Source organism: Chamaea fasciata, unplaced genomic scaffold, assembly GCF_029207755.1.
Source record: "Chamaea fasciata isolate MVZ Bird 193981 ecotype frontalis unplaced genomic scaffold, bChaFas1.0.hap1 SCAF_10, whole genome shotgun sequence".
NCBI classification, from domain to species: domain Eukaryota; kingdom Metazoa; phylum Chordata; class Aves; order Passeriformes; family Sylviidae; genus Chamaea; species Chamaea fasciata.
Genome location: NW_027094095.1, coordinates 13,179,426 through 13,193,212, shown reverse-complemented (window position 1 = coordinate 13,193,212; position 13,787 = coordinate 13,179,426). Strand labels below are relative to the sequence as shown.

Below are 13,787 nucleotides of genomic sequence, written 5' to 3'. Positions count from 1 at the left end.
ATTATCCTTAGTATGCTGTGTCTTTCCTGAAAGGGGTGCAGAGGCCAAAGCATGCTGACATAATAAGAAAAACATTGGGGGAAAGATGTGTGGGAAGAAAAGGAAAAGAAAAAAATGCATGTTTTGTTTAAAAGCATGACCTGTCCTCCCATTGCAGCAACTTCCCCTGACAAAACAACTCTTGATGATATCTCAGCTTGAAATCTCTTTAAATGGAACTGAAATTAAGAAGGAAGATAACAAGGAAAATACCCTGGCAGGTACTCACACTTGAGGAGGAGGGAGGAAAGTAATTACAATTTAAATAAACTTCCAAAATAATACGCTTGGAAGCTTCTCTTTGTGAATGCAGAGAATATGGGATATTAAGCTAGAGGAAATAAAAAATGACAACCAAGTGATGAACAGTCTGAATTTTGTGTTGTTGAATTAAATTTCATGGCCTAATCATCACAAACAGTGATTCTAAATCACACAGATGAGTTGCAGGGAGAAACAAAGGAGGAAGCAGTTCAATATAAGGCAATATGTTTAGAAAATGACTGGAATATAATTTGATCATGAAACACTGAAAATTAAAGAGGTGACTGAAACCAATGCAAAATTCCGATCAAGTTCAATGGGTCACAATATACAAGGTGGGTTTTTTTTAAGCACTGAATAAAATTGGGTGTTACCCTGGATGTGGTCATAATTAACATTTTTCTCAGTAGTGGTCACAGGAAATTTTTTTCTTCCCACAATGCCCATTATTTTCTGTATTCCGTTGACATACAGACTCCCTTTCCCCAGTAACTTTTTATTTCTTTCAACTCTTAGACTGTGTCACATTTTTGATACTCTTCCCAGAGGGAAGAAACCAAATCCTGCAGCCCTTCATGAGGCCAAGATCTTTTTTAAAGTAGACTGGATGAACAATGTCATGAACTTGGGACATTAGAAGGACTGTCCTTGTTAATAATGCCGTCAAGCAGGAGGGCATTGAGTTTTGTGTGTCTTGTGCAATTTTGGGGAAAAAAGATTGAAAATACCCAAATGCTGCTGCTCCAAGAGGTGAGCTGATGCTCAGAGCACCATTCTGAGAAAGAAGCACTGCAGTGAGCACTGCCAGCTTGACACAATGACATCTGTGTGGGCTCAGTACCCTCTGGTCTCAAAGGACAATAAGGGAGACAAAGTAGGATATTTCTTTATCAAACCAAATATTATACTATATTATTCTAGTTTGTACTTTGCCACATCCCAGAGCACTGGCAAGTGATTTAGTCAATCAGCATGTTGGAAAAAAAACCATGAAACACCTGAAGATTCTTTTAAAAGACTATTTTAGTTAGAAAAAGGGAAATCTTGCTTCATGTTCTGAAAAGCTAACGATATGGGAAACTTTCTGAAAAGCTACCAATACTGACATTCCTAGAGATGCCTTTTCTAGGATTCACTGACATCAGTGTCTCTTTGAATATATGTGATACTCTGTGGCAAACAATTAAATACTCAAGAGCAATCTACATAGTTTCTCCATAAGCAATTTATATAGTGGCCTGGAATATATTTCTATGTTTTTTTCCTCCATCTAATGCTCCACTCAGAATCTTCTTTCCCATTCCAAAGTTCAGGAAAAAATTAATGTTAAATCTGTAACATTACAGCCAGAGGCATTTAGGCTTACATAGGTGATGTGGTTGAGGTCATGTACCTTGATAAAATAAACATAAACAAGCATTTTAAGCTTCTCTTTTGAACTTTTTTGCTTGCACTAAATAATAGTTTACTCTGTTGCTTCAAATCAATCACAGAAAAAAACCTTTATATCTTTGCATACCTCATCTTTCCTTTAAGAACAAGGAAGATACAATCTGGCATGTTCCTTGGGTAAAATATGAAAATAACAAATCCCAAACAAACTCATTCCATATCCTGGCAGACAATTTTCTGAACAGAAAATTGAAAATAGCAATGAAAATAATTTTAATGAATGAATGCTATATAGCATTCGTATTCTACTGTTTTCTCTTTCTAGGGGGTTTCTGTCCACACTCACCTTTTCACCAACACCTCCAACAGAGCCGATTGAGCCTGGGGGGCCTTGAGGACCCTACAGTGATAAAAGATATTTGTTATCCCAAAGATCGTTATCCAAAATAGAGTGCTTGTTACTGAATAAGCAAGACAAAATTTGATTCTTACATCAGCTCCATTAGGACCCTGGGGACCTCTTGGACCTGGTGGGCCAGGTGGACCCTGTATCAAAGAGACAATGTGATATGACAGAATCATAGAACGGATATAATATAGTTAATTAAGAATTAGTTAATTAAGAATTCCTGAATAATCAAAAATTATATACTCAATCTGTAGAGGGCTTTTAATCTTCACCATGCAACAGGAACAGCAGGGCCAGATTGCTGCCCACTGGATGAGTTCACAAGGTGACAGGAGAGCCAGGCTGTGTCACACAGGACCTGAGCTGGACATGACTTAGGACCCCCTGAGGACTGGCTCTTTCCCCACAGGTTCCCTGCGTGCCCAGCCCACTGACAGAGACCCTGGACCAGCTCAAGTATCTGTGACAGCCCTGGGGCAGAACTGCACTGTGGTGCCTGCAGATGGGCAGGAGTGAAGCATGCAGACTTGGCACAAGGTGCTGGAGGCTAATGTGGAGAGTAGGGAGCTTGCACGGCAGTCAGGAACACCCCACAAGGCATCCTCTCAGCAGGAGAAACAGCTGGAAAATGCATCACCCAGGGAAAGTAAACAGAGCCAAACTGTGTTTACCATTGTCTGGCCTGCAAGCACCTGACTCTGTATGTTAATAACAATGGCCTGAACTTCAGGAAGGCAGCTCCAGACTCTCTGGTGCAGTGGTGTCTACTTTTTCCTCTTTCCTGAACCTGATTGTCACTGTCCTGTCTCAGGCACACAGAGCATCTGCTTTGCTATCTATTTTTCAGTATTTGCTCATGTTTCATAATTCTCAATATTAATGATGAGGGGATAGATGTGGGAAAGCAAAGTACATCCCAGAGAGAGTTTATGTTACACAAGATGTTTCATACTCAGTCACCAAGTTCAGGAGTATCTTATCAAATGGTGAGCTATAGAAAAAAGACAATAATATACGGAGAATATTGATGTCCTTCAGAGTGACAAGTGGGGAATAAGTCTTACCATTGGGCCCACATCACCATTTTCACCTTTTTCACCTGGTGGGCCAGGCAGACCCTAAAAAACACAGAGAAGAATACTATAAGTAGGGTCCCAGGAATGATTAGTTATAAATCAATATGAAGCAATGTAAATCAGATCTACACATCAAACTTGTGAACTTGGGAGGGGGCAGGATAGTGGAACAAGAAGAAAAAGATCCATTTGCATTAAAATGGAAAGAAAGGGAAGGGAATTTTTCATATTATAGTAAATATATAGGTATAACTAGGTGACACAACAAATCTGGGGGAAAACCCCCCCGAAAATGCACACAGAAATGCTATACTGGGTGATTTTAAAATCACTGCCAGGATTATTCAGAGCTGAGATGGGAGCCTGGATAATTTATGCTCTGATATATATATATATATATATATAAGTCCTGCTGCAATAAATCTGTTGTTTATGCATGAATCCCATCAATATGGGATCTTTCAGTTCTAATAAACTGATGCTACCTTTTTTTTAATAGAAGACAGCAGTCATTCAATTTCTGACACAGAAATCAGTCTTCTTACAGACATAAGATAAAGGAATTTACCTGTAAGCCAATAGGGCCTGGGGGCCCAGGGAAGCCTCGAGGACCTTCATCACCTTTTTGCCCAAACATCCCTTGCTGACCTCTTGGGCCTGGCTCTCCATCACCTCCCTGTTTGGAAACAATGAATAGCAAAACTATAACAGCTCTGATAACAACAACAGGAAAAGCTCCATGGAAATGACTGGAAACCAACTACAAAAGGGCTCAGAATCACACCAAGTGTCTTTACAAATGCATGATCACCATCTTGACTGGAAGAAATCTGTTACACAAACACAACCAGAGCACATGCTCTGGTTTAATGTAGGTCAATTACTGCTGCATGTCTCACAAAAATTTTCCCTGAATTCCCCCTCTCTATCATATCTGCATAAACATTCTAGCTGTTGAATACCTAGGTAAATATGAGTAGCAATGAGGTCTACCAATACTCAGAGTAAAAGGATTCAGAGCCTTCTAAATAAAAATAAGAATTAATTGACTTGGTATCAGGTGGTTTTTAAAAAGAGACATTTCCTTTTAACTGCGTCTGTACTGAGCTGCCAAACACACCACCAAACAAGTTCACTGAAGCCCCCATTCACTATTTACAGTATTTAATTTTTAATAATTTTGTAAAATTATTGCCCTGCTGTAAATCTGCCATACAGTAAGACCCATGCAGGCTTGTCTACAATAAAGAACTGCGTGTAAGCGGGCAGGAACAGAACTGTTAGTGGCGTTTGGAAATATATTCCTGAGTAAGGAGCAAAAGTTCAAAGAAGTCAGTATCAGCTGTTCTGCAAGGTTGGGGCTGGCTCTGAACGAGCGACTTACAGCTATACCCGGGGCTCCAACAGGACCCTGCAGACCTGGGGGACCCGGAGGACCCTGCAACAAACACATCCAAAAGGACAAGTTAGTGATTGTGACATCTGCAATGAGTCTAAAAGCAAACACAGACATGAGAGAAAACCCGGTTTGCAAGATGACAATCTATTCCATGTTTCTCCACAGAGGATGTAGCATCATTCACTAGTCCTTCCCATTCAGTACAGACTATTTATCTCTCAGAAACTCAGATTTTCACACCTATAATAGACAATGCTGGCATTTGTTAGAAGCTCATTTTTAATGAATAGATAGAATAGTTTCAGAATAGATTTCTGTGCAAACATGAATCAAAATGAATTTTTTTTCACAATTAAGAATTATCAAAACTTTCAATGAGATTCATGCAAAATATCCTTCAATCTTTAAAGCATTATCTAAAAATCTATCTTTAATTCAAATGCCTATTGGTTGGAGTAGTTTTTATGAAACTGCTAATTATTTTTGCAATGGCACAAAGCTCATTTTGACCTCCAGGAGACATGAAAAAGCGCAAGTTCTTGCTGAGCAGTGGCAATCACATTCTCTTTGATACTAGGTCTCTTTTCAACAGAATAGCAAAAAAAAAACCCAAAGAGGAACATTTTTTTTTTTCTTTCTCCCTGCAGAATAATAACTAAGTTATATTGCACATAATTAGAAGTCAGTCATGCAGATGTGAGATAATGAAGCTATCAGAGTACAGGAATGCAAGATACTACTTTATGATGAGGTTTAAATGATGTGGTAATTTGAATCTTCTTTTTGCAACACGAGAGGAAGTAGACGGATAAAGAGTGACACTAAGAAGGCACAAAACTTAACACCTGGCCTTGGCTAATTCTGGTCTATTTCAGATGCCAAGTTGCCTGCAACTTCTAGGCTTCAAATTCTGGTTTAGAGCAGAATAATGCTGGGATTTATAGAACTTTACTAGGGCTAAAATTAGATTATTTTGCCCTTTATAAGGGGAATTAAATAAAGGGACTTCTTAAGTCTTGTAGTCTATTTCTTTGGATTTTATATATATTTTGAAGCATTTTATTCTCTAGGGAGTATGAAGCATCAAGCTCTGTATTTCTTCTCTTATACAGTTTTATTTTTGTCCCATACCTGATGGCAATACATAAAACAAAGCTTCCTAGCCTCTGTGGTGACATATCTAAATGAAAGGACTCTGAGGAATGCTACAGCTGACTGGGAAAAACTGTTACCATGAGAAAGGGATTTGGCATGCATGGATTTTTCTACACTCTGAGATGCTTCAATGTGCTCCTTCATTTTATAGGCTCTGGAATGAGGCCTATACATTTTTAAACTCATTTAAAAACCCATTTTGATATAAAGCACTGTTGGAACATACTCTGCAATTGATTAATGAGGAATTATTTGGACACATGGCCAGATTCTTTTTTTCCATTGCTCTGGAGGGCAAATGGAGAAAGACTGATCAGAATGATGAGAGAATCTTCAGTTAATTAAGGCAGCTGTGATAACTGCAGAGGTTTTGGAGTTCAAGAGAGGACAGCACATCAACAACAAAATTGTGCTGTCTTAGCTAGAATACGCCAGCATAGTTAGGCACAGTATTTTCAAATCCACAAAAATAAATCTTTGTTAGTTTGAATGGGGAATTGAAGATTTTTCCAGCTTTTCTTAAACAGGAAAGATGAATCAGTTCTTTGATCAGGATCCTTGCTGTGATCAGGCTCTAAATGCCCACCAAGATCTTTTGTGGGTGGTTTGAAATTGTAAATATCTATTCTTTATGTCCTGTGATTTCAGAACTGGATACTTCCTCTTCAGAACCTTTCAGAGGTGACCTAGTCCTTTCTCCCTGCCCCAACAGGCATCTGTCAGCATGTTGAAAGGAAAGCAGATTTAAAATAAACACATTCTGAAATTGTCAGGGTTGAATGACTGCGGTTGAGGACAGATAGATTCAAGACACGTGACTTCAGCAACCGGAGTTACATTCATTTCAACTAAGGCCTCAACACTGAATCCTGCATTTCAAGAAAAATGTGTAATATTCTCAAATGCATTAAACCTTGAGACTGGGAGTCCAGGATACATTCTCAAATGATAATGCTACAGACAGTTTGTAAAGCAGGTCTGCTGGAACAGGCCCAAATACATCAGTACTCACTATGGGAACTGTGGTCACAGTCTAATGCTCAGCATACCTAACTATGGTAAAAATATCTGAAACAGAAGAGTGCAGCTTGTGGTTTTTTTCCTGAATTTCTCTGATGGAAAGCATCTCTAAGGAAGAGGCATGGCAAAGGGGAAAACAGGATGTGCCTGGGATCACATGCAAAGCCTGAAGTGGAACTGGATCAGAGGTTGGAACTTGATCCTGAAGTTCATTTCCAGCCCAAGCCATTCTGTGATTCTGTAATTCTGTGACCTGCGATTTGCTTGAGTATATACATATCCTTCCATAAACATCATCTGATAATTTGCCAGCCATAAATTTGGTGTAATTTTTAAAGTAATATACAATTCTGTAACTTGTTAATGTCAAAAATCACACTGTTTTCAAGATAAATATACTTAGCCATGAATACCCCTGTGTTGAGTTTAGAGCTTTGCTAGCTGTGAATAGTGTTGAAATACTATTTAAAAAATAAAAGGGATCTTTCTGCCATTACTTCTCAAATTTTTTCTTAAGGAAAAATATTCAAGTAAAGTACCAGTTTATCTTGAAATTGAACAGAAGTGAAAAAATACCATTTTGAATTTTTAGGAAAGAAACCACAATCAAACAGAAATAAATAAATACCAGTTTTATTCTTTCTAGCTTCAAATTTCACAGTGAAAAAAAGCTTAATTTTATATGTCTGGCCTAAATAAAAAAAAAGGAAATGCTTGAACTTTAGAATTAATTTTTGAAGACATAAAAATATCAAATCAAAACAGTAGAAACTTGATTAGTCCTAGGTTCACAAATAGGCCTAATGATAATATATGAAAACTTGTATAAGCCATTTCATCTTCATTCTGCCATCAGTTAATTGTGCTCCCCAAGAATTAGATACCCTTTAAAAATTTTAAAACTACATTAGTAGATTCCACTACTGAGTCTCCATAGTTTTTATGCTCATGGCTAAGAAGCCAAAGCTGGGTATGTTCACACAATGTAGTCAGTAAAGTTCAACACACTAGGAGAACGTATGGGAATTCTTGGTCACTCCAAATTCCTGAGAATGGAGGAATTTCAATGATACAGGAATGTGTATCATTATCTTAATGTATCATTAAGAATGTAGTTTATATTTTGTAATGATTCTGTAAGCTCTAGGAATATGAGCAATACTAAATACACACCTGGATCTGTAAGTACAGACCTCTACTGTTGCATTAAAATTATTTTGAAGGAACATTTTAGGAGTGTGTCTTTGTTCCTGTTCATTTATGTAGCAAGGCTACCTGCATACTTCATGCACGAATACCTTTTATTTATAAAGAACAGATGTAATGCACAAAGGATTTTGCTACTCACATTTTCTCCTTTGTCACCTTTACTTCCTTTCTGACCTGGTTCACCAATTTCACCCTGTAATTGAAAGTTAAAAGTTAAACTTGTTTAAAATCGTCTCCTTCACACTTAGCTGAAGTCAGTATCATGGTATCTCTAAATGTTCCCTTTGATATGATTATTCTGTGTTTTATGCTGCTGCTTCAAGTGTGAAAGTCTCAAGGGAGCAATTCTGCAGTGATCAATAATATGTCATATTAATCCAGATATTGACTGTTGAATTGAAAAGGGCAACAAGACCTGGCTTTGAAGTATAATGCATCTGAGCTCTAAATAAAGGAAATTGTGTTGCTCATGTCACCTTCAATATGAACTTATAATGAAAGTACCTGGATTTACAGACTCGCGTAACTGTTTCTGACTGAACAACTGCTTCTCACTGGAGCATACAGTATTTCAAAACTTCAAAATTATTCAAATTGCCAAGAAACTACGTTAAAAAAGACTTTTTCTATTAAACAATAATAAAAGACAATGAAATTAAATCACAGAAAATACTGTCTGTGGGATAAAAACCACTCATGCATCACAAAAATGAATGTTGAAATCTTCACCTTTACCCTGTGCTAAGAGAAGTGCTGGGTCAAGCAACCATACCAGATGATCCTGAAAGGTGCCGAATTCTAAATTCTGCCAGAGGTCAACAGAATATCTCTGGTGTGAATATAATTATTTTGACACCCTCAACCCATCAGCACAACCTCTGGTAGTTCTGAATCCCTGCATATTTCTGAAGACATTTCATCTTACTCATTCAGTAGACCAAGTTTCTAAAATAGGCAAAAATCAAATTTTGCATCTCTTGCCTTATTTTGCCACACTTTCATCCTTGTTTCTTTGCCAGGATAAATGTTATTCTTTAACACAAATCCCAGTGTCGCATGGCATCTGTCCCTCAGACATTTGGTTATAGAAGAGGTTTTTAGGTATTTTTTGCAGTAGGCAGAGGGAATTTGGGCGAGGCAGGGATAAGACTTGTTGCTTCACCACCCTATTTATTGTGAGGAAAGCTAGAGAGAACTGTACTGACAGATCTTCTCCCTGATGCATTAGTACCAATTATAATGCTTCACCTTGTCACCATCTTCTCCAGGAGAGCCACTAGGACCAGCAGGACCGGGAAGTCCTACAGGACCCTGTATTCCATCACGTCCAGCTGGACCTTGGGGACCTTTTTCACCCTGGTTTTGAAGAAAATTAAGCAATTCACATTATCACAGGAGAGTAATGAAAATTCCTTCAGTACAGGGAGTGACAGTACCAATACAAAATGAAAAAAACCACCCCCCTCCAAAAAATAACCCCAACAAGCCAGAAAACACCACAACAAACCAGAAAACACCACAACGAAAGAAAACTATTAAGGGAAGACAATATATATATGAGAATTGTATGAAGTAATAATAGAAGCTGATGTCAAGTACACTTGTACTCTGATGCAGAGTGGCTGGGTACAAAGTTTTAATGAAAGACTGATTAATATCCACTCCCTGCTGTGATATTAACAGGCTTAACCCTTCCCGATCTTAGAGAGCAGGATAAGAAATGTTTTACAATGTACACGTTTGTATCTCTAAAATGAGTAGGTTGGGTGTTCTGAGGGTACATATTGAACAGGCGAATACCAGAGTGGGAACAAGGAGCATTCTGGCATGAGAAGTGTGGTTACTCACGGGAGCGCCCTTCTCTCCGGCGGGGCCTGGAGGGCCCTGGGGGCCGGGGCGGCCGGGCAGACCAATGGGGCCGGCAGTGCCCGCGGCTCCACGCTCTCCTGGAGAGCCCTGGGGAAAGACACAGAGCATAAAGGAATTCAGAGAGAGCCCTGGTGATTTTCATGAGGTGGTTTTCATGAGCCAAGTCACAGAAGCTGTTTATCAGTGTGAGTTCAGCTGGTCGAAGGTTATGCGTCCATCATGTGTGCAAGTAAAGAAAAAAGGCTGAAAGGACAAACTTGAAGTTCGTACTCAATACCATTCATACAACACTTATTAATTATTAATTATAACACTTATTAATTTTATTTTTTGTAAATACCACTTCCTGTATTTGTTGATCATAATGAGAGTGACCTTAAAACCAGCCTGTTTTCAAGAACTTATTTCCCTCTACATTTTCAAAATATATTATACTATTTTGATGAAAGAATATTCACCATATCAAAATACAGAACTAAGCCACACCGCAGCCAAATTTTTTAGTAAAGTTTTGTGCTGTTCATTGCTGTGATCACATTTCTGCATTTCGACTCACCTTTGCAAAAATCCATTCAAGTATAGTGACTAATTTACTGTGTTCTACAGAGGAGGTTTTTTATGTATAGGCATCTTTAGATAAGCACAGAAAAAGTTAAAAATCTAATATTATAAATTAAAGGTCAAACAACAGGCACTATGTACTGAAAACCACTAAAACTGCATCATTGTTTTCTGTCTTTTAAATAATGTACAATTTTTGCATTAAGAGAATACTGTTAAATATTTGCCGTACAAAAAAAATATTTCTCCAACTTTTCAGCCTTACAACTTCAAGATAGTTTGCAGTTTTTCAAAGTTATGATTGGTAATTTCACTTCATTAACTGAAAAAATAGAAGCAGAATGATAGATCGCAGAATAGAAAAGTAATAGGTAGTGTACCCTGAGACTCCAAATAGCCTTTTTTTCATGTTTAAGGAAGATCAAATTTGCTGTCTTTTAGATATTGGAATTTTAAGATGCTTTCACTTATGAGGATCCTATTATTTTGCTTTTACTCATGACATACTTGTCCCAGACTGACCTCATTAGCATAACTAGTACTAATTTCATATTAAGGTGCTTTTCCCTCCACATAAATGTGACAGAAGAGAGTGCTGAATGGTTTCTCAAAGTATTTTAGCAAGTTATTTCACTAAGGTCTAAATTTGCATGAATGTTCAAACAAAGTATTTGTATGGAAATCATAGATGACTTTATCCTTCCAGGTGCTGTTTTTTTTTTTAAGTCTGGGTGGCTGCCTAAGTTTCTGTCCTATTTCTGTTATTTTAGTTCCTCAGGCTTCAGTGAATTCAACAAGAAAAAGTCATTACCCTACAGCGATACTACCATGGTCTCTGATCTTGTCAGCTCTCATAAGTGAAACAATTTTAGGTTATCTCATCAGGAAGATGTAAGAATGGAGAAGAAAAAACCCAAATAACTCATAGATCTCTCCTGTGTCAGACAGCAGGCACTAACAGAAGCCATAATTTCCAGTAGCTCTTTTTATTCAGCCAACTTTTAACATTTATCTTTGCATTTCACATGAGTTCTGAAGAGGGACTACACGTTCTGTTTTCAAGGAACTGCTCCTTTCTCTGAGAGAATGGCCTCTGAGCACAGAAGAACATATTAAATTACAGTCTCAACTCAGAAAAGCATTTTAAGGAGCTTCTTAAGCCAGTTCTCTCTTTTCGTGTTCTTTTTTTTTTCTTTTTTTTTTTTTTCCTCTGGTCACTCTATGCCACTATGAAACAAGTTCCTTATGTTAACCTTTGGTCTTGTGGTGCTCACATCTTGGAATCTTTTTATTAATTTGTTTTAACTTTTCTATAGAATGGCAGTGTCATATTTTGTCTTGTATTGCCACTGTACAGACTATAAACTCATTAGCAACCTTGGTTATATCTCACTTCCTGTGAGGAGATTTGTAATGACAGCTATTGTATACATTGCATTGTAGCAGCAATACTTTTTACTGATGGTTAACAAAATGCTCAACAAGTGAAGGTCCCCATGACTGCAAAATGTTGTCAGATAGATGAAGATAGCTCTAGATAGTTCAGTACTGATAATTGGGTAGCCTACAGCTGGCTTATTCTGAGTCTAATTTGAGCATCCTATTCCTAAATGAGTAAATGAAAAATGACTGCTTGACATTCCAAAGAGCTTTCTCTCATCAGGATTCAGCATTCCACACCATAGTAGGAGGAGGGAAGAAAACAAACAGAAGCAACAAAGAGAGCAGATAAAAGAGAACTGTTTAAAAAACTCAACTCCCCCCTTCACAATAACGAAAAGACAACCACAGCCACCCCCCTCCCCCCCCCAAAAATAATCCCAAACCATGAAAATACCCCCCCTCAATCCTGCAGAGCCCCTTCTTGCTCTGACATGCATTCATGCATCTCTTTCTTTTGTCCAAATCCCTCTAAACAGAGTAATTGGCATGCACAGTATTTGGAGCAGTCATTTGTTTGGTATGCGTGCAGATGTAGGCAGCAGCCAAATAAAGCGTATAATTGACTCTATACGCTAGTTAGAAACAATTGGTATTGGCAGGGAATTGGAGGAAAGTCAGCCAGTGGCATGGATTCTCTTCCTATTATACATGGCAAATGAAGACTCCGCTACAATTACACTTCTGTGTGTACCCACTGTTGGCTAAAAATAGATGGGAAAATATTTTCAGAGTATTTGATGCTCACGGTCTGCGGTGAGCTTCTGTGAAAAAAAGCAAGCAATTGTGGTTTAATTGTGCTGCTTGAAGGTGCACACAAACCCAGTATTAAGGGCACCTACACACTTTTTTTTTCACTGAATACTGTTTTGAGATAAGAAGTTAGTAATTAAAGATGAAACAGATAAAAAGTCCTACTGAGGACTCTTGGAATACTTTAAGGGCAACGTGGTCCTGTTTGTGCCTCAAGTGGCCTGCTTGCACTACAGTGAGCTCAAATTATATTTAAAAAAAATTAAAAATTTTCCCTTCAAACTCTCTTTCAACTACTGCTACCACTGCATCTATTTCTTAAAGACTAGAAAAACTATATGCAAAAAATTCTCAGCTTCCTAAGGGTCTGTTTCTATGACTGTTTACCTTAGCAGGAAGGGTGGCCCCAACAGAAACTGGTTTATGAACTGAAGTCCTGGGTAGTGTGATCCTGATACCCATACTCTGTGTGTTTCTGGACTAGAATTAATGATGATTTCAGTCTGGCACTGAACTCCCATTAGCTGGGGAGCATTAATAGTGTTCCTGGATTTTTTCTACCAATTTAGTTTCACATGAAAGGAATACAATTCATGAGCTCTGAGAGAGCTCTGATTTGAACCAAAGGATGGTAAATGGGGATAATTGAGACATCCTCCTCAAAAAAGCTCTGATACTTTCAACTAAAACACTGACTTATACACAGCCTATAAGAATTAGAAAAACATGGATCATCTGAATTTCAATTCAAACGTATGTATTTCAGAATACAGACAACTATCACTAAATAAGGTGTGTACTTTTGCCTCACATCTTGTGTGACGTGTCTTTCTGAGCACCCATGACAGGAGTGGCCCAGCTCCAGTGTGGACAATGCTGGCTGGCAAAGGGGGCTGTGTCACACGTCAGCTCTGCCCGTGCTGGCTGCTCTGTGCGTGCCCAGAAGAGCTCTGGGTCACTGCACCTGAACCATATGCCTGAGAGCTCAGTCCAGCCTTAGGGGCTCCTTCAACAAAAAATCAAGGCATGACCTTTAGATTGAAGAGACTATTCTGGTCTATGCTTTCTTGACTTTGATTCATCCTTTCTTTTAACATTTCAGGTTCCTCAGATGGGTAAGAAGATATCCCTTTTCAATCTCGCTACTCCCATTCCATTCCATTCCATTCCATTCCATTCCATTCCATTCCATTCTTTGTTT

The 13,787-nt window shown here is 38.2% G+C and overlaps 1 protein-coding gene across 1 annotated transcript in view; it reads right to left on the bottom strand.

Annotated features, from left to right (window-relative positions):
• Positions 1 to 13,787, bottom strand: part of COL11A1 (collagen type XI alpha 1 chain) — a 133,536-nt gene that overhangs the window by 23,344 nt on the left and 96,405 nt on the right. Inside the window, exons 43-50 of the mRNA XM_066192346.1 lie at positions 9,812 to 9,919; positions 9,212 to 9,319; positions 8,103 to 8,156; positions 4,565 to 4,618; positions 3,749 to 3,856; positions 3,169 to 3,222; positions 2,188 to 2,241; positions 2,042 to 2,095 (exon numbers count right to left, since the gene is read on the bottom strand). Coding sequence (XP_066048443.1) covers positions 2,042 to 2,095; positions 2,188 to 2,241; positions 3,169 to 3,222; positions 3,749 to 3,856; positions 4,565 to 4,618; positions 8,103 to 8,156; positions 9,212 to 9,319; positions 9,812 to 9,919 — 594 coding nt within the window. The remainder of the gene's footprint in view (positions 1 to 2,041; positions 2,096 to 2,187; positions 2,242 to 3,168; positions 3,223 to 3,748; positions 3,857 to 4,564; positions 4,619 to 8,102; positions 8,157 to 9,211; positions 9,320 to 9,811; positions 9,920 to 13,787) is intronic.